This window comes from Podarcis filfolensis (genome assembly GCF_964270895.1).
Source record: "Podarcis filfolensis genome assembly, chromosome: Z".
In the NCBI taxonomy this organism is placed as follows: Eukaryota; Metazoa; Chordata; class Lepidosauria; order Squamata; family Lacertidae; genus Podarcis; species Podarcis filfolensis.
In genome coordinates this window covers 45,869,900-45,896,963 of record NC_139617.1, presented here as the reverse complement: position 1 = coordinate 45,896,963, position 27,064 = coordinate 45,869,900, and the positions used below count along the sequence as shown (strand labels likewise).

Here is a 27,064-nt window from a genome sequence, read left to right as displayed (position 1 = left end):
CTTCTGGGAAATACGTTCAAATATAGCAAGGGTAGTGAGTTCCTCAAACCATTGCATGCTCATCCTTCCAGGCTTGAAATGTAAGCCTCTAAACAACCACAAGTGCTCACAAATTCTACTTCTGCTGTTCTGCCATTGATATGAATACAAGTTCTGAATGGGCAAATGTATGATTATGAGTACATGCATACATACATAATTTTATTTGCATGCCTTTCCAGGGACTCAGCTATACAGCTGCAAATAAAGCGTTTTAAATGTGTTTTAAGTGCAATATACACTAGATGGCAGCAGTGAGTCTTATGGAAAATTCAATGTATTTTTAAAAACGCTTTTTAAAAAAAGCATTTTCAGAATGGTTTTTATATGTGTGTAGATTCCACCCAGGATTCAAACCATGCCCAAGGTGGCTTGCAAGATGGAAAAAAATTACACAACTTAGTAGACAATACATAAAATATTCAAAAAATAGACAACCAAATAAAACTATTTCAACATAAATCACAAGATCTAAAATAAAGATACAAAAAATCCCCATCCAGCAACAATACCCCTACCACCCCTGCACAAGAGTCTGTTCAACAGCCTCAGCTTCTGCAGCTGGAGTCAGTCAGGGTCCCACGCTCCCAGGCCAGGTGCAGAAAGGCATGGAAGGCAATGATTAAGTCTTCCAGGAGTCACAGCCAAGATGGTCTCCTTGCATGAGACTGATAAAACCATAATAATGCTGCTGCTGCTGCTGCTGCTGCTGCTAATAATAATAATAATAATAATAATAATAATAATAATAATAATATATTATTATTATTTATACTCCGCCCATCTGGCTGAGTTTCCCCAGCCACTCTGGGCGGCTCCCAATCGAGTGTTAAAAACAATACAAGATTAAATATTAAAAACTTCCCTAAACAGGGCTGCCTTCAGATGTCTTTTAAAGGTAAGATAGCTGCTTATTTCCTTGACATCTGATGGGAGGGCGTTCCACAGGGCAGGCGCCGCTATGAGAAGGCCCTCTGCCTGGTTCCCTGTAACCTTACTTCTCGCAATGAGGGAACCGCCAGAAGGCCCTCGGCACTGGATCTCGGTGTCCGGGCTGAACGATGGGGGTGGAGACGCTCCTTCAGGTATTCAGGAGCAAGGCCGTTTATACCTAGAACCCACGGACAAGCAACCTATTGTGATGTAGAGAGTTGACTGAAAGCTGAGGTTTTAAATTGGGTCAGAGCTTTAGAATATTCATGCTAGCTCATCTGCTGAACAGGGGAGTCTCCCAGGCTGGCAGAAGCATTGCTGTCTATCTCCTTGAAGCTTTCAGGGTTTGACCCTTGACCTTGAAGCTTTCAGGGTTTGGGCTCCTCCTCAGAGCTAAATCAAGTTAAATATCAGGGTGAAGGGTCAAAAGACAAAAAAAAGTGATGTTTCCCCCAGGATTTTTCCATCCCCTTCCCATTCTGATGTTTAACTCACACCTTTTCTGCACTGTGTTTTTACAATCTTGACTAGGATGGGGAAGAAATTCGATTCTGTCTGCATTTAAGAGGCAAACGTATCTCATTATCTTTATTTAGACTTCATCTGAATTCAGTACATACCTTACTTATTTGCATAGATATGATCTCCGTGAATTCATGGTGGCTAAAATATTGCCAAAGCAACCAAAGGCAAAGCCTTTTTATTTTGGAGTCAACAGAATGCTCACACATGGCTAAAAATAATCCATCTGTGCAGAAAGTCAGAACAGTTCTTATCATGAGAAAGCTTTCAAAGGGCTCTTGGAAACCAGGACTCTTGATATAATACCCTGAAGGTTTGCAGAGTTTGGCTCTGGCAGCACACAGCAGGGCAGGATTTTTCAAAGCCACATCAGAGCCCTCTTCCACCCCACTGGGAAGCATTTGGCCCAATCCTCTGGTGTAGCTAAAGGCTCCTCATTCACTCTTCCAGTCGCCCCACCATTTTCTCCTGGGAAAACCCGCTGTTTACCTCTGGACTGAAGCAAATGTCAATCAGGATTTCTCCAGATTGGTGTTTGCTCCAATTTGGCCTTAAAGAGCAGGTTTCCCAGGGGAAAGCAAGAGGGCAAAGGCAAAACCACTTGGGCCCAAGCAGAAAACCACTTGGGCCTGTGCTTTCTAAGCATGGGGTAAGTGGAGGTGTGGATGAGCCTTAAGTCAAAGCATTTTTTCCCTTGCCTACCTATGCCGCCATTTCCCCTTCTACAGTTGATTCCCTGTTTTAGCCAGTAAGCCTCATGGGGGTAAGGACCTCTCTTATCTGTTCTTTTGTAAGGTGCCATGCACATAAAGGTAAAGGTGAAGGGACCCCTGACCATTAGGTCCAGTCGCGGACGACTCTGGGGTTGCGGCGCTCATCTCGCTTTATTGGCCGAGGGAGCCGGCATACAGCTTCTGGGTCATGTGGCCAGCATGACTAAGCCGCTTCTGGCGAACCAGAGCAGCACATGGAAACACCGTTTACCTTCCCGCTGGAGCGGTATCTATTTATCTACTTGCACTTCAATGTGCTTTCGAACTGCTAGGTTGGCAGGAGCAGGGACCGAGCAACGGGAGTTCACCCCGTTGTGGGGATTTGAACCACCGACCTTCTGATCAGCAAGTCCTAGGCTCTGTGGTTTAACCCACAGCGCCATCCGCGTCCCATGCACATAGATGGCACTATATACCTGTAAGATTTTCTCACTCCAACTGATCACTGTGCTCTTCAGGTGAGGACCTCCTGCAGATGCCATCTTATCAGCAGGTCTGTTACACACAATATAGGAATCAGGCACCTATCTTTTAGAGTTCCCTCAAATATTAGATGGGCAGAGACTTAGTGTTGCCTGCTGAAGACCTTCCTCCTCCAATAAGCCTTTTAAGGAGAGATATTTCCCTGAGCAACTCTGTGTTTCCTGCGCTGGACTGCTTCAGGAGCAAGGATGGGAGAGAATAACAGTAATAATAAAAATAATATTAATAAACTTCCTTTCTTCCTTCTAACAGGGCCTTCCAGGACATCCAGGGAAACAGGGACCAGATGGGCAACAGGTAAGTTGGTTAAACTTTGGAGTGTCTGAAAGAGGTGTGCATATTAATTCCATTCTGCAAAACTGAATTTGGGCTGTTTTTAACTCAGATCTAGTTTTAGTAGGACTCCCTGAACTATACTATGGCTAAAAAAGAAAATGAACAATAGCAACAAGATGATTCCCCCATCCCCATACTCCACCCGCCCCTGCCCCCCATTACCTAACAACAATTTATGGGCCACAATCCAATGCAGATCTAAGTCTGTTGAATTTTGTGTGCATAAATGCACTTGAAGGGTGAATAGGCACATATTAGCAGAGTGGCCTTGCCACAGTAGAACTGCACTCCCCCTGATTGGGCCAGATGTACCATATTCTCTGTAGGATCATAGAAGAAAATGATCCGGCCAGTTTTCAACATAAACCAGCTGTGCACAGGGCTCTTTGACTGACAACAGTGACATCACAAAGCCACTGCTCCCAGTGCTGCTTTCCAAAACACAGACTAGGGTTTTACTGTGGGGGTGGAGTGAATAATGTACTGTGAAACACTCTTTTAATTGGACAAACTTGTAAGTAGCTTGAGGGCAGGATGAAAAGAGGTTGACAGCTTGCCAGAACGTTGGATGGGGACTGCGAAGGAGGAAAGCAGTCCTAGATTTGGAGACAACCACATGTTATTTGGGGCACTTTCAGACTATTGCTATTTTCAAGTGGGATCCAAACACATACTGGCAAATTCAGGTAACACCACTAAGGCTGGTTGGATGGGTCTTGCGCAACAAGCCCACTCGCACCCCGCACCCCCCAAATATCAGACTTGTTGTGATAAGGAAAGTGGCGGGAGAATTCCTTTGAAAACTATGGGATAACAATTGCTTGCATTGTATTTCATTGCATTTTTTGCCTAACCTTCCTGAAAAAAAATATCAGGATGAATGCTCAATAAACAGATCTTTTGGAAGCGACTGTAAAGAGTGAATTGTGGGGTGGGAGCCAAGCTTCCCCCACAAAAGAGTGGGGAAACGCACTGACTACTGTTACCTATCTATGCACACATTATCTATCCTAGGTAAGGTACCCATGCCAGTAACGAGAAACTGATATGTAAATGGTTCTCTCCTTAAGTTTATACATAGGAGAAAGAACAGGCAAGTCTTTCCTAAAGGATTCATACTAGTTATTTTATTCCCCCTCCCCCCCAAAAAAACACCACAACAGGAGGTTAACCATACACCTAGTTATATCCTTCTCTCAACAGGCTTCTCAGCAAACTGTAGCACAAGATGGACTTAAGACAAAAATGTGTGCAGGCTCTGAGAGGCAGGGGAATGTGTGAAATACAGGCCCCAGACACAAATTCACCTCTGAAAAAATTAAGGTGGCAAGTGGCCCTAGTCTCACCAGCAATGTGCTTAGCAGCATTCCCAGCCACTGTCTAGGCCAGCCTTCATTGATCTGGTGCTTTCCAGCTGTTTTGGACTACAACTCCCATCCATTCCAGCCAACAACACTGGGGGTGATGGGAGTTGTAGTCCATAAAAGCTAGAGGGCATCATATTGGTGAAGGTTGTGGTTAGCAAATGGTATAGGTTTTGCTTTGCTTTGCTTTTCAAAAATGGTTAAAAGGGAGGAAGGAACAGCCTTCAACGCAGGAATTCTGGAACCTGTAGTGCTCCATGTATTGCTGGACTGTAACTCCCCTTACCACTGTCCCCTGACCTACATTGATTGGGGCTAGTGGGAGCTGGAGTCCAGCAACATCTGGAGGGCCACAGATTCCCCCAGCCCTTCTCTGAACAGCCACCCCACCTGGATTGTCCCTGAAGTGTAGTAAGCATCCTTTATCTTCCACTGTGCTTTTGCTGCCAGCTTACCAAGGCATGTTTTTGTTTGGATTCATACTCATAACTGTAACTGTGTTTTCAGGGAAAGATAGGAGAGACTGGTGAGATGGGATCTCGTGGCTTCCCTGTAAGTTCATGCTGCATCCTGTTTTATAGCAAACTTGTGTTTCTTTACTTAATAATTTTATCTGTTTATTTTGAGATGCACAACAAGCATCTCAGCAATGTATGGAAAGTAACGTGTTAGAGCTGAAGTACAAACAACATAATAAGCATTATATATACTGACTCTGTGACAGTCTCGAGGCTTATGAGCATGGCTTCTCGAGGCATTATCTTAATGCCCAGGCAGACTCATATAGATATAAAGGACTAAAACTGCAATACCTAAAGGCCTGCCTCTCTCTAGATGAACCAACTGGATCCTAAATAATAAAATTCCTTCCAGTAGCACCTTAGAGACCAACTAAGTTTGTTATTGGTATGAGCTTTCGTGTGCAATCACACTTCTTCAGATACCTATCTGAAGAAGTATGCATGCACACGAAAGCTCATACCGGTAACAAACTTAGTTGGTCTCTTAAGGTGCAACTGGAAGGATTTTTTTTTATTTTGTTTCGACTATGGCAGACCAACATGGCGACCTACCTGTATCTGCAACTGGATCCTGCAATCATCATCTGAGGCCCATCTTTGTGTTCCTCCTCCACAAGAGGTCTGGAGGGAGGCAACCTGAGAATCTGCCTTTTCTGCAGTGGCTCCAATTTGTAGAATGCTCTCCCCTGGGAGGATCACCTGGCACCTTCTCCCTACATCTTTAGGCCCCAGGCAAAAATGTTTCTCTGTATCCAGGCCTTTGGTTGACTAGCACATCATTGGTTCGTTTTTGTTTTTATTACATATTTTGTGTTCTCATTTTGTATTTTTATGTTGTGAACCACCCTGTGATAACACAAAATCACGTTCTACTCCCTTCTCCCGTTCCTCATTTTTGCCCAAAGTCAGTAAGTTCCAACATTCCTGCTGTTTCACAAATTAATCTTAACACAACTATTCTTTAGCAGGTGGAAGCTTACAATTATATGCCCAGGACCATTGATGCCTTTACACAATGCATAATTAATTATGTAAATTTGTTGCTGCAAGAAGTGGTGGTGGTTGCTGGCTTAGGTAGCTTTAAAAGGGACTTCTGGTCGTGATTATTGTGTTTGTATTTATTCTTATTTATTGTAAAATTTATTGCCTCTTGTTCAGCGAATTGTCCCAGGATGGGTTACATAAACATATTACAGTATATATATATATATATATATATATATATATATATATATATATATAAGCCTGGAGAAGAGGTGGTATGGTAGGCATCTTCTAATACCTGAAGGGCTGCCAGATGGAGGATGAGAGCCAGTGGTGGTATCATTACAATGGTTAGAGCGCTGGACTAGGACCTGGGGGATCAAGGGTTCAAATTCCCGCTCAACCATGAAGCTCACTGGGCATCTGATTGACCACTGTGATGTGGGAAACATAGACCATGGAGAAGATTTGTTTTCTGTTGCTTCAGAAGGTGGGAGCAGAATCAGCGACTGATTACAAGAAATGTTATTTCAGCTAAACATTAGGAAGAACTTCCTGATGGTACAAGCAGTTTGACAGTGAAACAGACTGCCTTGGAAGATGATGGATTCTCCTTCATTAGAGATTTCTAAACAGAGCCTGGATTCCCGCCGCCCCCGCCCCCCCCCCCCCAATCAAGAACATTTCATGCATTAGTAGGAAATATGGTCCGGGATCCCTGGAAATAAATTATAAATCTGTGTCTAGATAGACCTTTGGCCTGACCTTGCAACCACTAGGGGTGAGGAATATTTGTGGGCCTTGCTGTCTTTGGCCTCTCATCAACTCTAGCCAGCATGACCAAAGGTCAGGGATGACATGGTTGCTGTCCAATAGCATCTGGAGGGCCACAGGTTCCCCTGCACTAGGGGATTATGAGTTGATGTTGGTTTTGTTTTTTCCTCAATGGAATGATATATGTGCCCTGATAGAATATCTAACAGGTTAAATTAAATGTCTTCATTGGTCATACCATTTCTCTGGAATTGGGTCAGTTGCCATTCCAGAGAGTGAGGCACTAGGTCATTTCTCCTTCCTAGTTCTGAATCACCTTCTTGCTCCTTTTATTTGCAAGGTGCTAATGAGTGACTAAGAGGTGTGAAAATCCGCACTCCAACCTCGAACTCTGAACTTTTTGTTGTCCTGCTTTATTCCAGGGTATCCAAGGACCTTCTGGACCCCAAGGAGCTAAAGGGCCTCCAGGAGACCCGGCAAGTACCCACCACAGCCCCCTTCATCCCAGGCAACAACAAATCTAAACTTTCTTTCTAATGGGAGACAGGCTCCAGCAGGCTGCTTCTGGGGAGAGAGTTCCATAATAGCAGAGCCACCAACACAATGCTCTGCTCCTGAACAGAGCATCCATGGTCAAAGGCAGCCTACCTCTGAATACCAGCTGCTGGGACATGGGGAAGGGAGATGAATGATTCAATAATTCTGTGAAACAATGGGAGAGGACTTTACGTTCCGCTTGTGGGGAACATAACACTGGACCAGATGAACCTTTGATCTAATCCAGCATTAGATCTTCTGACTGTTCTTAGACATTAGACAGGCAAGCTGCTCATACCTACCTTGGCACTCCCAAATCCATAACAAAATGCAGCCTATAGGAGACTTCGGATGTGGTGATGACCACCCTAAAACAAGAATTACAGTGGTACCTTGGTTCTCAAACTTAATCCGTTCCGGAAGTCCGTTCCAAAACCAAAGCATTCCCAAACCAAGGCACGCTTTCCCATAGAAAGTAATGCAAAATGGATTAATCTGTTCCAGACTTTTAAAAACAACCCCTAAAACAGCAATTTAACATGAATTTTACTATCTAACGAGACTATTGATCCATAAAATGAAAGCAATAATCAATGTACTGTACTATAAAATAAATAAGACAGTATTGTAGATGATAAAAATTAGTATTAAAAAAATTTCTTACCTGCACTAATGATAGTCATTGTTTGGATGGGGGGCTTTTATCAATTTCTGCAGTCACACAATCAATCAATCAATCATCAATCATAAAATGAAAAACAAGCCACAGACACAAAAATGAAAAAGCAACACAAATGAAAACACAAAAATAGCAAAAGCTAAAGCACCAAATATCACCTTAGAACACAGCAATCAGAAACGGAAGACTTTCATTATGATGGGGGCGGGGACTTAAATTTGAAGGGAAAAACCTTAATTACTCTCTAGGGGGGGATTTAAATTTGCTGCTTAAGTGTTAAATGGGAGGGGGAAAGCCTTAATTACTATGCGAGGGACTCAAATTTCCTGCGCAACAGTAAAAACAGAAGCTCAGGAGCACATTCGGCTTCTGGGGCAAGGCTGGAAAACCAGAACACCTACTTCGGGGTTTGCAGCGTTCAGGTTCCGAGTTGTTCAGGAACTAAGCTGTTGGAAAACCAAGGTACCACTGTAGACAAATCACTGTAGGAGAGGTGGCTATTAATCATGGTAGCTAAACAGAACCTCCATATTCAGAGGCAGTCTACCCCTGCAATGCTAGTTGCTGGAAGGGCAGTAGTTGTGGGGGGATGCATGCCCTGTTTATAAGCATTTTAGGGAGCATTGGCTGGCCATTGTTGGGAGCAGGGTGCTTATTTACTCTATGTGGCCCTTTATTTTGATCCAGCAGGACGCTTTCCATACATTCTTAACAATATGCATCTTTATTTCAGGGACCTCAGGGAGCTCAAGGTCCACCTGGGCCTTTGGGAGAAATTGGACATAAGGTAGACAATAATCTCCCTCTCTCTCACACCCACCTTTTTAATCTTTGCAGAAGTCCATTCATGTCCTCTCATTCACCAGGGTGTTTGATAATTGCAGGAAGAAACTTGCTAGGTATGGGAGAAGAACTGCATTTCCCATGAATAAACTTTATTGGTATTTATTCCTGGGAAAACACAATGGAGCCATTGGCCGGGGGAAATCTCATTTGGATCCTCCACGGTGATAGTTCTGCCTGCAATGTATTTCAGTCAGTAAATCAATAAGTTTATTGTTCTACCCAAAGGCCATGACTAGTTTGCAGCTATAATATGAATAAAATAATGTAGAACATGCATCTGTGATATAAACCAACATCTGTAAAGTAAGAAAAAGAAGATACAAGAGACACCACCGAGGTTAAATCCAGCATAATTCCAAATTTAAAATCACCAAAATACACCATATTAATTGCCTGACAAGACTTGATATTTTTTCAAGTGAACTCCATTAAACTGATGGTACAATGATGGAGGAGGGAAAAGTGGACGTTAGAATGACAGGACTAAAAAATGTACATGGCTGGTAGGAAACAGTGAGTTCAAATAGGTTATCCGTGGGTAATCATAGAGTAATTTATAATTGCATTTTCATTTGCTCTACACATGCGTTCTCCATTTGTTGACAATGACCTTTTACTTTTTTCTTCCTCCCCACTCTACCAGGGACCTCCTGGCCTGGCAGGGCAGCGTGGACTTCCAGGTGAAACAGGCATGAAGGTAAATAGGGGGCGGCAGGGGAACGCACACCTCTATATGCGATGTTCAATCAGAGTGGTAATTGTGGCTTTTGTTTCTGTGATGTCTTGGTGTCAAAAAGCGTTCTGGTCAGTAAATGATACACTTCAAAGTTGGAGTAGAGTATTGGCAAAAACACGATCTGCACAGGAACGTCACACCTGTAGAGCGTAGCAGCTCATCTCTGGCAAGTCTTGTCCCCAGTAGCAGAGACTGAAGGTCCCTGCCTTCCCACAGTTCCCTCCTCTCCAGGATTCCCCAAAGCAATCTGAGACTGCAACTGTGTGAAACTAACCTCTTTTTTGCCCTCTTTATGCCTCTCCTGGTTCTGGGAGACATGGGGGAGGGGAGCTTGTCACACCTGGAGGAGGAAACACCTGTGCCTCTTCAGCAGCCTGACTCATCTCTTCCTCTAGGCCTCTGCCTCTTCTGATTCTGTCCCTGATTCTGAACTTCTCTGTGCCACAGACTCTATCTGCTCACTAAGCACTGTTACCTCTTCGCTTCTGACACCTCGTCTTTCCAGTCTTCTCCCTCTGACCACTGCTCATTGTCTCACCACCAGTCGCTGTGCTGTGAACCTTCTTCCCTTGGTGGTTCCCCAGCTGGTTCCTGCCACTATTCCTCTGCATCCATGACATCTGGGCTGTTTTTGACAAGATGGATGAAGGCAAAGGTGGGGATAGGCCAGTTGTAGGCAGCAAGGTGGACATGGCAAAAGTCTGGTTCCCACTCCAGGTTGGTCCAAACTAAGGGCCTCTCCAGATTGGTGTTTTGTTGCAGGTATATTCTACATGATTTTGACACAGTAAGAGGACATTAGCGGTGGATTTATTCTGTTTTATTTGTTCTGTGCTGGTTCCCCAGCTCTACCACATTCTTGCTGTCTGAAGGGGTGCTCTTGCACTATGGCCCTCCCCCAACACAGAACATTTGTGGTATAAAAGGTTAAGGAAGTCTGTTACTGTTGTTGTTGTTGCTGCTGCTGCTGTTGCTGTTAATTGAACAACATAAAATAAAAATTATTTATTTATTTATTATTATTTATACCCCGCCCATCTGGCTGGGCTTCCCCAGCCACTCTGGGCGGCTTTCAACAAAATATTAAAATACAGCAATGCATCAAACATTAAAAGCTTCCCTAAACAGGGCTGCCTTCATATGTTTTCTAAAAGTCTGGTAGTTGTTTATCTCTCTGACATCTGATGGGAGGGCGTTCCACAGGGCGGGTGCCACTACCGAGAAGGCCCCCTGCCTGGTTCCCTGTAACTTGGCTTCTTGCAGTGAGGAACCGCCAAAAGGCCCTTGGCGCTGGGCCTCAGTGTCCGGGCAGAATGATGGGCGTAGAGACGCTCCTTCAGGTATACAGGACCGAGGCCGTTTAGGGCTTGAAAGGTCAGCGCCAACACTTTGAATTGTGCTGGGAAACGTACTGGGAGCCAGTGTAGGTCTTTCAAGACCAGTCTTATGTGGTCTCGGCGGCTGCTCCCTGTCATCAGTCTAGCTGCCACATTCTGGATTAGTTGTAGTTTCCAGATCACCTTGAAAGGTAGCCCCACGTAGAGTGCTTGGCAGTAGTTGAAGCTAGAGATAACTAGAGCATGCGCCACTCTGGCAAGACAGTCTGCAAGCAGATAGGGTCTCAGCCTGCGTACCAGATGGAGCTGATAAACAGCTGCCCTGGACACAGAATTAACCTGTGCCTCCATGGACAGCTTTGAGTCCAATATGACTCCTAGGCTGCATACCTGGTCCTTCAGGGGAACAGTTACATTCAGGACCAGGGAGTCCTCCATACCCGCCCACCTCCTGTCCCCCCAAAATAGTACTTCTGTCTTGTCAGGATTCAACCTCAATCTGTTAGCCGTCATCCATCCTCCAACCGCCTCCAGACACTCACACAGGACCTTCACCGCCTTCACTGGTTCTGATTTGAAAGAGAGGTAGAGCTGTGTATACTATATCATTATAAGAGTTAAAAATTACAATTCCATTTATAGACTGCCCTCCATGAATTTGTCCAATCCTCTTCTAAAGTCATCTGGGCTGGTATCCATCACTGCTTCCTGGGGGAGGAAGTGCCATAGTTTGATTATGCGCTGGGTGAAGAAGGACTATCTTCTGTCCTTCTGCCACAGGATGCCAAATGAATGGCTTTCACCGTACCACAGATGTTAGCAGTTTAAATTATCTCCCCCCTCCCATTCTGGGCTCTTAAAAGAAGAACAGCCCCCCTTTTTATTTCTTGTCAGCTGATTAAGGTTTTTGCCCTTGTTGCTGAAGAGGTTGTATCACATATATAGCGGAGAACTTACTTTGCTTTCAGTGCAGTTTCCTTTATTGCTTGTGTCCCCCCCCCCTTCTCACCCCATGGCTATGTTTGCCTTGGCAAACCTTCTAAAGGCAGCAGCAGAGCTACTGTGTCTTTGGACCTCTCCCCCTCTGCTCCCCCCAGGGTCTGTCTAAGATTTCAGCTCTGCGGTCTCTGCCTGCCACTTGGCAACCTTCTTAACCTTTCCCTGGAACAAAAGCTCCCATTTATGTTTCTTGATCTGCAGCCTTTCCCATCGGCTGGCCTATCAGGGAGCAAGGTCCTGTTGTGAGCAGGAAAGGGGAAATGGACAGTCGTATCCGCTGGAAGGGACTCTCTGCTCAGTTCGGTTAAAAGAATACTGGCGTGATTGTCACAAGCGTGTGATTATTTGTGCTACTGCTTGTCTTTGATTCCTTGGGCTACAACAAAACAAAACCACTTTTTAAAAAAGGGACTTTTTGTAGCTTAGAAAATGGTTGAAAGGTATGTGAGGAACAAATGGCTATGGGAAGGTGTGTGTTCACTGCAGTTGTGTAAGGTAGTCTCTTTCCAGTTTGGGGTCCAATTGGGGCCAGATCACTCTGTGCCCAACCCAGTCTATGTCCCGAAGGTAAGCAGGGGCTTTGCACTAATGAGGGGCCCAGGATCCAACCTCTGTTTGGCCCTTGTGCAAACAAATCAGAATGAGTGGCCAGTCCATAGGTTTTCTGCAGGGGCCCTTGGAGAATATCCCTTCACTGAAAAATTGTGTATTTAAAAAGCCTTTGAGGCCAGTGAGCATCATGACCCCACATGTGGCAGCAACTTCTGCAACTGCATTGTGCATTGTGTGAAGTATTACACCCCCTCTTTCTCCATGTCAGATTAGGACCAAGGAGCCCATAAAGCCCTCTGGGGGACCTTGAGCAAGCCAGTCACTGCCTCTGTGTTAGCCTAACCTGTCTCACAGAGTTGTGAGCATAAAATGGGTCAGGGGAACAGGGGAGAACCATGTACACTGCCTTGAGCTCCCTAGAGGAAAGGCTGGGGTCTAAATGTAGTGAGTAGATGAATAAATACATTGTTTTCTTGCATTTGACTTCAGTTCTTGCATTCTGAGCGATCAAATAACTTCTCCTGGTTTGTTTTCTTCACATTGGTGTTATCAAGTGTCAGGGTTGCACGTGAATTATTCAATATTTTAGCTTTCTTGGAGTCAAGGGCTGAGGCTATCATCAGTTTTTGCTCCTCCAGCACCCCTCAGACTCCAGCTTTTGAGTCATCAGGCATACCCAAGCTCTGCCCTCACCCAGGTCACCAGGCTCCACCCCTTGTTTCCTGGACTCTGCTCCCTCAGGCTTAAAGCTCTGAAACCCTGAGAACCTTGCAGCCTTGCTTCATGCAGTTTTCTAATGTAATAAGATGTAATAGTTTCTAATGTAATAATTTTGTCTTCAAAATTTGCCTCCCCATCCTTCCCTCTCTGCCCCATTAGGGTGATCTTGGACCTCTTGGGATTCCAGGAGAACAAGGCCTCATTGGCCAACGGGTAAGTAGAAGTACCATTTCTATGAAGGCGCTACTTGCAATTCAAACAAAATATGAACCGTAGTGCTGGGCTGAATTGCCCTTCCATTTTGCAGCCCTGAGTAGTTTGGAGACCAGGTTTCCCAAAGGTTCTCCTACACCTGTATCTACCTGTTTGCACTTTGCAATCTGCTTAGGTGATAATATTATTCCCTTGGTAAGCTCAAAACATGTCTTGAGCTGTTACCAATCCATGTTGACAATGCTGAGCTAGAGGGACTCGGCGTGTTACCTTGAGCAGGGGTCCACTCTTAGCTGCTGGATGCCCAGACAGGGACGTGGTCCAAATTGGCATAGCTGCAGCTATAAAAAGTAGAATTGTGTCTGGAGGAGCCAGATGAAGGGGTTCATGGACGGGTACATTTGAGGATCAAGTTCTTGCAAAGGCAAAGCAAGATACCAAGAGTCTGTTACTGACACCTTTTGCTCCAGATTGCTCTGTCACAGGGCAGTTGTTGGGTTCTGAGACCAGTATTTATTGACTGGTATTGACTTTCATGGGTTTCAGAGGGGACATTCCCAGCCCTACCTGGAGATACCAGGGTTTGAACCTGAGACTCTCTGCTTGCAAAGGTTTTTGTTCTACTACTGAGTCACAACCTTTAAAGGCTTATCCATGCTTACGTTTCCTTCACGCTTTCCAGACATGGTCTGCATTTAAAGCTCTGTGCCCAAACACCTTTTTTTTTTTTTCATTTTTCTCTGCTTTGGAGTTTCCCTTGCAAAAACCCACCCTTTACAGCACACTGTGGAAAACCCGAATTGAAGTTTGAGCACTAAAGAGTGGGTTTTCACAAGGAAAGCTCCAGGGTGTGAAAAAAAGAACACTCAGACATGGACCTGTACCTGGAAAGGGTGAGGCAAAGGTGTGTGTGGGTAAGCCCTAAAATGAGCTGGTGGTCAAGTTTCACTCGGGACTGTGCCTACAATTAGGGAGAGGGAGGTGACTGCTTCAAGCAAAATAAGGTGGTGGATGCTATACAATGTGCCAAACAGGTGCTCAAAGACAGAGTGGTTTGGGCTCTGCACCCCGTAAGCTAGCCTGGTGATGATCTGTGATGGTTGCAAGCACTGACAACTTCCCTGTGTTTCTTTCGTAGGGCGATCTGGGCCTTGAAGGTGACAGTGGCCCTCTAGGGCCAGATGGGCTAAAGGTAACAGTTTTGTGATTTTTCCTCAAGAAAGTCCCTGCTTAGCTGAATCTTGATTTACCCAAATCTCCTTTCTCTTGCATGAGCCTGAAATCACTCCCGCCTTACACAGTTGAAGCCTCAGGAATGTATATCCTTTCCTTTTTGTTATTTTCCCACTGGACTCCATAACTGTATGAGCTCAGGTACTTCCATTCCTGGAAAACTCTGCCGAAAAAATCTGCAGCAGCTTATTGTGTCAATCCAGCAATATGATTTGCTGCTCTTCACTGCTGCCATCTCTCATGAACGTCTGAGCCAGACAATCTCTTCTTACAAGATAATCCCTTATTTTAACCTCTTGCTGTGTCTCCGCCCCCCTGCAGGCTTATTGAATGGTTCCTTTCCTGCCCTCAGCTAAATGATCTGGCTGCTTTTTGCTGCTCAGACATTTGACCAAAGCCTGGCTTTCTTTGCATGTGGCAGAGTGAAGTGGGGTGGTTAAGAGAACGTATCCACTGCATGCAGCAAATGGATAAAATCATTTGTAAATACTCCCTGCAAATAGAAAATTAGTGTTTCATGGAGACAGAGGGTTGTATCCACCAAAGTTATTTCCTGAGTGAAACGATTCCTGCTCATGCTGCAGAGCTTCCCTTCTCTCTCTTCCTCCTCCACGCCCCCCCCTGCACCTCCCCCAAATCTGCTCTGGGGTTTCCCTCAATCTTCTGGAGGAGATTAGGAAGAGTATGTGGGGTGCACAGGGGGGAAAAGAGGGAGAGGTAGTTCCAGTGCACATGCGAAAGTAGGTCTGCTTGCTCAGTGAATTTGCTGGATTCATCCCTGAAATTCATTCCCTGCTGTGTGGGTTTGCTACTTTCAGGGAGCTTATCCATTCTGTCGCTTCGGGCTCATCCAGACTTCCTTTTGCGCTGCACTTTCCAGGCACAGATCCACACTTTCCAAGTCTGTTTCTGAACAGGGTCCTTTTTCTGTCTTCCCAGCACTCTGTCCCCAAAAACTAGCCGTTTATCACTAAATCAGAACAAATGGCAGTCAGGTTTTCTGTGGATTGCTGTTTGTCCTGATTCAGCTGTGATCAGTGAGTTTTATCAGGGGAAACGGTAGGACTAAAAAAACAACCCAACTGTATGGAGACAGACCTAGGGCTCATCCATGCTTCCATGTGCCCCACCACTTTCTCCCAGGAAAACCCACCGTGTAGCGCTGAATCAGAGCAAATGTCAATAGGTAATTTGATATAAATTTGCTCTGGGAACCTAGGATGAAAGTTTTGCATGAATGTTGTGAGATGACAGCTTGGCCGCTACCTCTTTCAAATGGGGACGTTAGATCAGTCTTGTAAAGAAGCCCACAAAGTTTACTAGCAAGCCCCCACCCCAATATATTAGCCTGCTAAAAGGCTAGTAGCCTGCATTTCCATACTGGCCACAGAGAATGAGGGTGTCATGCCCTGAAGCATGAAAAGCAAGCTACTAGCCATTTAGCAGGCTCATAAAAATGATTGACTTCTACCAAACTGGCTGGTAGAAAAGGAATGGATTGTTGCAGCCCTCCATAACCACCTTCTGGCTGTGTTTGCATGCTGATTGTGGAGTATTAGGTTTTCATTCCTGAGCAAGTAGCACAAAACACTAAAAAGCTTGTGATGGAGGAATGTCCTTTTTCTGCCATCCATTTTCTGAATGGGGGATAGAGAAGGGTGTGTGAGCATGTGTATAAACTAGTCTACTAAAATTTACATGGATGGCCCCGCCCACTTTTGCCTCTGGCCCTCCCCACCACTGGCATGTGGCCCCTGGATGGTTGCCTGGAATGGAATGCGGCCCTTTTTCTGAAAAAGACTCCCTATCCCTGCCATTCAAGTCTGGCTGGAACTGCATCCCTCTCTTGGCCGATGAAGAAAGATGCAGCATTAATGAAATTTCCCTGCTGGTATCTTCATTCACTTCCCCCTCTGCTTTATAAATTTGTAACAGTCAAATGTGAATTGGACATAGAGCTGGCAGACCATGTTCTCAAAGGAGTGCTGGAATCTGGTGCTGTGGTTTATTAGCAATAACAAGTATGTGTAAATAATGAAGTACTTGTAGACTGCATAGAGCAATAATTGCCACTGTAAATCCCTGAGACGGATGTAAGCCCATTGCACAGATGAAGCACAGAAGAGCCTGCAACTTGCCTAAAATCTTCCTGGTGTGGCTGGGGTGGGATCCAAACTTGGGTTTCTCAGTGCTAAGTCCAGCCCTTCCCTTACCGTAACACACTTTTATTAGGGGGCATAAGAGCATGCATCCTGTTTCCAACAGAATTCAGTCATGTACTCCCAAGAAGAAACCTAGCAGAGCATGAAGACAGGGCAACAGCCTTTGCTTGCTGTTTTCTCCTCCATGCAGCATTTAGCAACTGATATTCAGAGGTACACGGGACGCGTGTGGCACTGAGGGTTAAACCACAGAGCCTAGGACTTGCCGATCAGAAGGTCGGCGGTTCGAATCCCTGCAATGGGGTGAGCTCCCATTGCTCGGTCCCTGCTCCTGCCCACCTAGCAGTTCGAAAGCACGTCAAAGTGCAAGTAGATAAATAGGTACCACTCCAGCGGGAAGGTAAATGGTGTTTCCATGCTTCTCTGGTTTGCCAGAAGTGGCTTAGTCATGCTGGCCACATGACCTGGAAGCTGTACACCGGGTCCCTCAGCCAATAAAGAGAGATGAGTGCCGCAATCCCAGAGTCGGCCACGACTGGACCTAATGGTCAGGGGTACCTTTACCTTTTTATTCAGAGGTACACTACCTCTGGACCTGGAGGTTTCATTTTAACTGTCATAGCTAAGGGCCAATAATTTGTTTACTCCCCTTTGAAAGCCAGTGGCCATTATCGTGGCTTGTGAATGCCATAAATCAAATAGTAGTCCTAACTCCTGATCAGCAATGGCAGGGCTTGATTAAATGTTATATCCAGCACTGCATCCATAGCCCTGTTCCTTGCACTGACTGGGCTACAAGTGGTGGTGGGGGACAAGGGGGGGAAGTCTCTGTGTTGAACTATGCCAGATTTCTGTCGCATTCTTTTTCCTTGCTGGTGAAACTCAGGGCAACCTGTGAGGAAAAACAGAAAAGCAATTTACCCATGTCACTCTTCCAGGGAGACAAAGGAGAACCAGGCCTAGAAGGAGGAACAGGAGACAAAGGGCAGGAAGGCATCAAAGGAAAAGAAGGACCTCCTGGATACCCTGGGCCCACCGGCGTTCGAGTGAGTTTGCAAAATCACTTGCTTTTTCTTTGAATAATTTTACTTTGCTGTTTAACCATGCTGGCATCTTTCCTTTTCCTTTTCCTTCTTTTTCAGGGTGTGGGTGTTGTTTGTACCCTTTCTATTCTTACATGGGTCTTCACATATTTTGGTGATTTCACATACCTACCAAGGTTCCTAAAGCAATTTGATACTCTGCATATTTTCTTATGTACCGGGGTGGGGGGTTGTGGGACACAAAGGTAACCCTTCAGGCTCCCTTCTGCCCCAGATGAGATGCTTGGCTCTGCTCATCCAAACTCCTCCACCAGATTGCGAAGTTCCCATAACTATGTAAAACAGTCAAATGTGAATCGCTTTTAATTAGCACAGGTTACAAAATGAAACTTTGGAGGATGGGGCAGAGTTTGTATTACAGACAGCGATCATATCTCACAGAGGTTCCATTTCTGGTTCCTGCACGTGTCGGCAGAGCACATCTAAGTGAACCCCACCCCATCGTACCCTGCCCCACCCCCTTTACAACCCCATTACGCCGCCTTCTGGGTCCAAAAGGACCTGTGCATTGGCAATTGTGCATCAGTTGCATAGACCTAAAATGGTCGTCACCTGCATATTTGCATCAGTTGCACGCACCTGCAGGATTTTCTTTGACTTACTCAAAATTGTTATTTATGTGACATGGAGTACGCCCATAACTCTGACTGTAGCTTTATAGTATCTTAAGCTGGTGAGCAGGAAGGGCTCCCAGTCACCCACTACTGATACCAGGAATACGATTAGCCATCTTGCAGCAGGGGCCGCTCCTGTCTTTTAGACTCTGCAAAAAAAGAAAACCCAAACCTCTCACCCATTTTACAAGAACCAATGTAACCAATGACTTTTAAAAACAACTACACTCATACAAGCAGTATTGAGCTATTCAACACCAGTAAATAGACTAGACCAGATTCTGTATCTGCCCTCTGTTAAAGTACACCAAAGTGCATGATGGAACCAATATATTTTTGCCAGCTTGTAATCACTTCCCTCTGTTATTCTTTATTGCAGTGTTATGGTGCCATCTCAAATTTTAGTACGTATTTTTATATAGTCTGATTTTAAAACACACACACACACACACACACACACACACACAGGCTAAACACTGGCTCAGACAAGTTGTGAAATAACTACATTTTCAGTCAGTCTTACAAATGTTTGCTAGCTCAACTGCTTCATACCACCTGCAGGCCTGCCTCCCCTTTTCTTGATCCATCCCATAACCTTTATCTGCTCCTCCGTTTCTATCTTTGTCAAGTTCTGCACTTTTAATAAAGTACTGTTTGGGGGCAGGGCAACTATCATGTAGCAGAATCCTATTTGTTTGCTTCCTCTGAAGACATCTGAAGGTTGCTTTTTTTATGTAAGGAGTGTGAGATTGGCCTTGTCTAGTCCAGCATCCCTTTTGCCCAGTGTCCAACCAGATACCCCAAAGGGGAGGCATGTTTCCACGTCTGACTCAGTATAAGGCAGCTTCTTGTGTTACCATGTGGCACAACTACAACTCCCTCTCTTGTCCTGAGCTCGCTTTGTGGTCCCTGAAGTTCTCTTTGACCAAATGTGCCAAACAAAACATTTGGTCAATCCAAGGAGATGGCAGAGAAGAGATTGCAGGTGTGAGCCCAGCTGAAGCACAGGAGAGAGAAAAGTACAAAGGAAGAGGCAATTGGGATTTGACACATGTGCTGATCATTAGTCCCACTCAGAGTGGAACCATTGGAATTGAGGGGCATGACAAACATAGGTAGAGTGGTGCCCCGCAAGACGAATGCCTCGCAAAACCAAAAAACGCGCAAGACGAAAGGGTTTTTCCGTTTTTGCGTCACTTCGCAAGACAATTTTCCCTATGGGCTTGCTTCGCAAGACGAAAACGTCTTGCGAGTTTGTTCACTTTTTTCCTAAAGCCGCTTGAAGAGGCGCAGTTGCGACGGACCGTGCTTCGCAAGACGAAAAACATCGCAAGGTGAAGAGACTCGCGGAACGAATTAATTTCGTCTTGCGAGGCACCACTGTATATTAAATACAATGGGTATCCTCTGAGTAGAATGTAGTTGGCTGCAACTCACAGGCTTTACATCTGTGCTTGGCTAGGGGTGGGGGTGGGGGAATTTGATTCGAACTGACCTAATTTGCACTTTCCAAAACAAAACAAAACGTGAATCAAAGCACAGCTATCCTTTTAAATTTGCCCTCTGAATTTTGCAAGGCAATGCTCCAGCCACGCAAAGTGCACACAAATTCATATACTAAAGTAAAGTGTACATAAAAGTGCAAATAACAAAAATAAAGTATACATATTAGTGCAAATAACAAAAATAAATGCATTGCATTATGGAAAATTGCATACAAAAATTAGTGTACATTAGCAGAAATTTGCAGTAAAATGCTGGTGAATTTTCATGATTTCTTTTTTAAAAAATCACAAACTGGTGTGGATATGTGAGCTGAACTTTTAAGACTGGAAACCAGCAAAATGTGACAAAAACCAAAGTCATCAAATTTGCCCTTCTTTAGTGCTCACTAGGGAGAAATGTGGGGACCAAGTCCATTCCACACACACTCCTGTTCAAAAGTACTTCCTTCTGCATCCTAACTGCAAGCATATAGCACACTGTCAAAAACGTTGCTGCCCATTCAGTCATCCCCCTGCAGTTAACATGAACCAAAGGTTCCATTATATGCACCTTTCCAGCCGTTAGCAGGTGAGCCAGGAGCTAATTGCAATCCATGCCATCCAGTAGCTGTTGCTCTGTGAAACATCCTCTACCTCTTCTGCGAGGGACCAAGCATTTCGCTTTCCTCCTTCATCATACAACCGATGAGCCAGAAGCCACAGAAGGAGCTGGGCCAACTGGCAGAAGCCCGGCTGATGGATTTTCAATTGCTGTCTGTTGCCGAGCACTGTGGCTTTTCATAATAGGCTGCCCTTTCTGCAGGGTCTGAATGTTGAAAGAACAGACGTCTTGCAGTTCCAGGAAAGAAATTGCAAAGCTCCTCGGTAGTGAAACAGTGTTCTTAGGAAAAACAAGAAAGCTCCTGTTTTGTTTTTACTGAGCAGATAGCTCAGCTCTTCAGATTACTTCTGTGTGTTTCAAAAACAGCAGCTTTAAATGACAGGCATTCCACCACTTGTGCTAGTTCTTCTGTTAACAGCCATGATCTCATCTGACATATTGTACCATACTATCATTGTCACCATCATATATACCTAATTCCTTAAAAATCAGCGCTGCCACACCATAGGGATGTGTGCTAAGTCCCTACCTGTATTCATTGTATACATACTGCATGCATACCTGTCTACTGCAATTATTAAGTTTGCAGATGACACCACCATAATGGGTTTAATAACAGGTGGAGACGAATCAGCATATAGAGGGGAGGTCCAAAAAATATCTACATGGTGCCTAGGGAACAACTTGCACCTTAATATCAGCAAGACAAAGGAGATGGTGTTGGACTTTTGGAGGAAGAGAGGAGAACTAGCCCTGCTGTACATCGGGGAGGGCTGTGTGGAGAGAGTCCCTGCAAATACTCACAGCACGCGGGGCCCGGTCCCTGCAAATACTCACAGCACGCGGGGCCCGGTCCCTGCAAATACTCACAGCATGCGGGGCCCGGTCCCTGCAAATACTCACAGCACGCGGGGCCCGGTCCCTGCAAATACTCACAGCATGTGGGGCCCAGTCCCTGCAAAGACTCACTGCACTCAGGACCCGGTCCCTGCAAATACTCACAGCACTCGGGGCCCGGTCCCTGCAAATACTCACAGCACGTGGGGCCCGGTCCCTGCAAAAACTCACAGCACTCGGGGCCCGGTCCCTGCAAATACTCACAGCACTCGGGGCCCGGTCCCTGCAAATACTCACAGCACTCAGGACCCGGTCCCTGCAAATACTCAGAGCACTCAGGTCCCGGTCCCAAGAGGGAGGAGGACTACCCATTTTTCCTGAACCATGCATAATTAACCACTTTCCTCCTAAGCTATAAAAGCGCAAGCTTTCTGACACAGGGGATATGCTCCAAGTCTTCTTGTTTTGGTTGCCTTCCCCAGCTTTACAATATCCTTCCCCAGCTTTACAATATCCCTTTTCATATTCAGTGTACTCCTTCCTGCTCTGAAAATCCAAAGGTCAGTCAGTAACTGTCCGTATGGAAGGTTCTTCACGAAGAGGGCTGGCAAGGGCATTCCAGTGGTTCGTTCACTTCACTGAGCAGCCTCACACAGCTGCCACCAGCTTCTGATAACGGAGGCACATTTTTATAATGGATGTGGCATCAGAAAATAAGGCAATGGGGGCAAGCAAAGAGAGAAAGACGCTCAGCTGGCCCTTCACTGAAACACAAAGTCTTACACCACATTGACTGATTCTCCAGCAAGCTGGAGGGCTGCACAGTCATTAGGGCAAATTTTGAATGATGTTCACTGTTTTGGTTCCTATATTGTTTCAGGAAGTGCGAATTAGGTCAGTTTGCTTTTAAACGCAAACAGAATACATTTTCTCCCTTATCCCTCACCATCAGACACAAATGGCCCTTCCGTGCCTTTAGCTGCAGTCTCTTCTCTCCCCCAGCCCCTGCATAAAAATCCTACTGCTTAGTCAGGATGGGGGAAGAGTGCCTATGAAATGTGGTTCTGATAAGTCTGAAACATTGATGTCTTGAAGTGGCTGCCTCTAATAATCCCACTAATTTCCTGAATCATTTCAGTCTCTTTCTCTGTGTGAATGTTTATTAATGGGAAGATCTCGTATAAAAACCTGCAGAACAGTAGGAAATGGCAGAGTGCTGGAGTCTCTCTCTCCTATGTCATATTTGTTTATGTGAACCAGCTGCAACACAAAGTCTTATAGACAAGGTTACAAGGACAGCTCCTGTCTGGGGGTTTTTCCTAGCTGGGGATTTGTATCCTGATTTTTTGTATCCCAGCATATTCCAAAGTATTGTAAAAGCTGGATTCTGCAATATGCAATTAATTATGCAAGATCAGCAAGCAAATAAAAATATGTTTGCAAAAACCATATTTTGTTTCTTAATATAGAGTATTAAAATAAGAGCCCTACAGGGTCTGCCTGAAGGCCCATCTACAGTGGTACCTTGGGTTAAGAACTTAATTCGTTCTGGAGGTCCGTACTTAACCGGAAACTGTTCTTAACCTGAGATACCACTTTAGCTAATGGGGCCTCCCACTGCCGCCGCGTGATTTCTGTTCTCATCCTGAAGGAAAGTTCTTGACCCGAGGTACTATTTCTGGGTTAGCGGAGTCTGTAACCTGAAGCGTCTGTAACCTTGAAGCATCTGTAACCTGAGGTACCACTGTAGTCCAACATCTTGTCCTCACAGTGGCCAGCCAGGTGTCTCTGAGAGGCCCGCAAGCAGAACTTGAGTGCAAGAGGACAGTCTCCTCTTGTGATTCCTACCACCTGGTATTTAGAGGCATATTTCCTCCAATACTTGAGGGAGTACATAGCTGTTGTAGCTAGTAGCCATTGATAATGTGAGCACTGCTTGAGGTAGTGAAGAAAAGCTCACCGAGCCATTATAAATTATAATCTGGTGCAAAGGGGATTAGAGAACCTCATGGGCACCCTAGGCACCACATTGAGGACTCCAGCACTGCAGTAATCCAGCCTGGGTGCTATTGGGGCATGGGTTACTATTGGTTGGTTGGCTATCTTGGGGGACAATGGAGGCGTGCGCCTTTGGGGGTAAAGTCAAACTGTTGGACAGATACAATGCCTGCTGTGGCTCTAGAGACCGATACAGGAGAGACATGTTTTGTTGCAACTGGGGCAGATGAAGGTGTCAAGTTGTGCTGCTGCAGGTGCAGGGGCTTCTTCTCTCTGTGCTCCTCCCAGTGGTCATTCCTCCTCTTCTCACTCTGGCATTTCTGTACTGCTTTATATTTTTAAGTGGTTTACAATGCATTAAAATATCAAATAAAAAATCTGGAATAAAACATTACTGAAGAAAGTCTAATATAAAGTATACATTGAAAGCAACATAATTAGCAGGAAACTAAAATTTTATCTTAAATATTTCAAAATTAAACAATACAAAGAAGGTCAACTACAGAATACACATTTAACACAGCAAAGATAACAAAAAAGATCTTAAATGTTTCAAAAGAAAAAACGACTAAAGGAAACCAATTATAAAATGCATATTCAAAACAGCACAATTAACAAGAGAATGAAATATTTTCATAAGCACAGAATATGTCTGCTGCTGTTGTTGCCAATCCTGTCAGTGGTGGTTCATGGTAGGTGGTGGCTATGGAAGCTCAGGCTCAAAGACCTGGTTTTGCACTAAGGGACATCCAGGATGGTCTCTGGCCCCTTTAGCAGCCTCTGCTTTTGTAGCTGGAGTCAGTCAGGCCCTGCCCCCCTCCCCAGGCCAGGTGGAAAGGCCAGCAAGGCAGGGAGCAGGTCTTCCAGGAAAATAAGAAAAATAAGTAAAGCAAGGACACCACTTATTGAAGTCCCCACTTCTCAGTGGAACAGAAGATGACTATTACGAAGAAAATCAACACTGATTAGCTCTGAACAGGAAGTAATAAAAAGGAGCAGAAGCTGCAAGGAGGAAATTTTTAACTAAATGCACAGTAGCCCTTAAAAGCTACAGCAGTGGTTTGTCTGTTCATACTGGACAGACTGGTGCTGCAATTGCCTTCTGCTGTAAAAGAAAAAAAAGGTTACAGAACTTCTAGCTAGCAATATGGCACTGTAATACTCTCTCTTATTTGCTCGTAACTGTTTAACCATTGACTTGTCTGGACTTCAAAGACGATTTGCAATCAATTAAGAATCTCCTTATTTCATACCTTCATCATCCCATCCTTTGACACACATTAAATTAGCAGCAAAAGAGAGAGAGAGAGATGGTGTCAAATAGTTTTATTGACAATACGCTTAAGGAAATTGTGGCACAGACCAAGTGTCTCAAACCGATGCAAGATAAACAAACTGAGGTGGGTCTTAAAATTACAGCCTTAGATTTTTTTTTTAAAAAAAATGATATTAAGTGTGAGATAACCACTTTCAAAACCGAAATCTCAGATTTAACAGAAACATGCAGTTGAGTGGAGTCCTGTGAAAAGTACTTGACTTCACAAGAAGCCTGGGCAGAAGCCAATTACAAAATTCTGGAAAGTTAATCTCTTAGATGCAACCCACATATAGATGGCATTGGCAATATTCCAACCCAAGGCAATCTGGTAGAGGTCATGGAGGATTTCCTCAGAGAATTGCTACAGCTGAGAGCAAATATTCCATTGGAAATAAATCATGCCCCCAGAATTCCAAATTGCCAAAGGAAAAACAATAGATCCTTCAGATTTGGTTATAATTAAATTTATTCACATTGAGTTAAGAGATATTATTTTAAAAACAGCACATAAATGGTCAGTGACCACATCATTAATCTGGGAGAAAAATAAAATCTCAATTTTTCCAGACTACATGCATCCAACAGTAATTTCCCCCACTTGAGCATGCCTTGAATATAAAACACAACTTGAATGGAAAACATTGAGATCAAGATACATCACAATTCAAAATCCTCCTGAAACAGTTAAACCAGTCAGGAAAATATGGAATATGGTGGCTAATAAAAACAAATTTGATAATTTTCCCCACAATAAACTGACCCTATGGGGAAATCCAACTATAAAAATTGGGGTGGGCAGTATTGTGGAAAAATTGGATGGATGTGGGTATATTATCTTTAGATCAGTTAATAGATGAGAATGACCTTTTTTAAAAAAAAAAAAAAAACTTACATTACCTTAAAAGAAAGGTATCACTTAACAGGAATGTCACAAAGGCAATGTCTACAATTACAATGTATGCTAACATCTTTATTTGGACCAGGAGTTTTTACAGCATCTAAGAAGCTGGAGATATTTGAACATCTGATTGAATCCTTAGAGACTAAAAAACCCCAGCTATTACTTTTTATAGATATTTAATGTCTATTAATCAATTGGATGTACACACATTGAGAAATGAATGGAATAAAGATTTAATGAGAAAATATACTAGCCTCTATTTTCAGTGTGTCGCTAGATTATAAACTACGACTCATACAACAAAAAAGTATTGGACTCCATCACAATTGCATAAACATGTTTTATCAAGAACAACATGCTGTTGGAGATGCAATAAGGACAATGCATTGTAGAAACATATGTTTATACAGTGCTCAATGTTAGCAAATATTTTTGAAAAAAATACTATGATGTATTAAAAACTGTTGTGGGGAAAGAGTTACAAATTTCAGAAGATAACGTCATCTTAAAACAATATTCCTAATACAGTGGTACCTCGGGTTACATACGCTTCAGGTTACAGACTCCGCTAACCCAGAAATAGTACCTCAGGTTAAGAACTTTGCTTCAGGAGAAGAACAGAAATCATGCTCCGGCGGCGCGGCAGCAGGAGGAGGCCCCATTAGCTAAAGTGGTACCTCAGGTTAAGAACTGTTTCAGGTTAAGAATGGACCTCCAGAATGAATTAAGTTCTTAACCCGAGGTACCACTGTACATGGGACTTAACAAATGATCAACATAAATGGATTCTCCAGGACCTTACATCTACTAAAAGATTAATATTGATACATTGGAAAGACAAAAATATGGCTTCCTTTGATCAATGGACAGACAACATAACAACTCTTGCAACCTATGAGCAGATCACCTTCAGATGAAGATTATCTATGGACAGATTTAATGATACTTGGAAAGTGCTTATCAAAACCGTAGTGACTCGTGAATCGATGTATACACAAGGCATACAATAAGTCTATGTATGTATACATTGTATATTTTTGTAATTCTAATCACATTTTACTGACACTTCATTAGTGCTGTTGTGATGATTAGTGCTTTTTTCTTCCTCTTCCTCCCCCATTTTACTGTCTCTATTTTCTTCTTTATAATTTATTCTAATCTGCTGTAAAAATTTCAATATCAATTTAAAAAAAAAAAACTGTTGCAAACTATGGGAAGACAACATAAAAAAACTGGATTTGGTGATGGCATTGGACTCTACAAAAAATATATGAGTGAACAAAAAGGCAGTTTCACAGCAGGGTGACCAGAGGCAAAAGTGGACAAGGCTCTTGCACCTTGTGTCGAAAAAGGAATTTCACCTCTCCTTGTGCAGCCTAAGAGCCTAATGGCTGGGAATGGTACAGCCTTGGATACAACTGTAATACAGTAGGTGAAAACATTA

At 44.1% G+C, this 27,064-nt stretch overlaps 1 protein-coding gene across 1 annotated transcript in view; it reads left to right on the top strand.

The window, feature by feature from the left end:
* Positions 1-27,064, top strand: part of COL27A1 (collagen type XXVII alpha 1 chain) — a 254,226-nt gene that overhangs the window by 175,377 nt on the left and 51,785 nt on the right. Inside the window, exons 30-37 of the mRNA XM_083597135.1 lie at positions 3,003-3,047; positions 4,958-5,002; positions 7,152-7,205; positions 8,679-8,732; positions 9,435-9,488; positions 13,295-13,348; positions 14,487-14,540; positions 17,682-17,789. Of these exons, the coding sequence (XP_083453261.1) occupies positions 3,003-3,047; positions 4,958-5,002; positions 7,152-7,205; positions 8,679-8,732; positions 9,435-9,488; positions 13,295-13,348; positions 14,487-14,540; positions 17,682-17,789 (468 nt within the window). The remainder of the gene's footprint in view (positions 1-3,002; positions 3,048-4,957; positions 5,003-7,151; positions 7,206-8,678; positions 8,733-9,434; positions 9,489-13,294; positions 13,349-14,486; positions 14,541-17,681; positions 17,790-27,064) is intronic.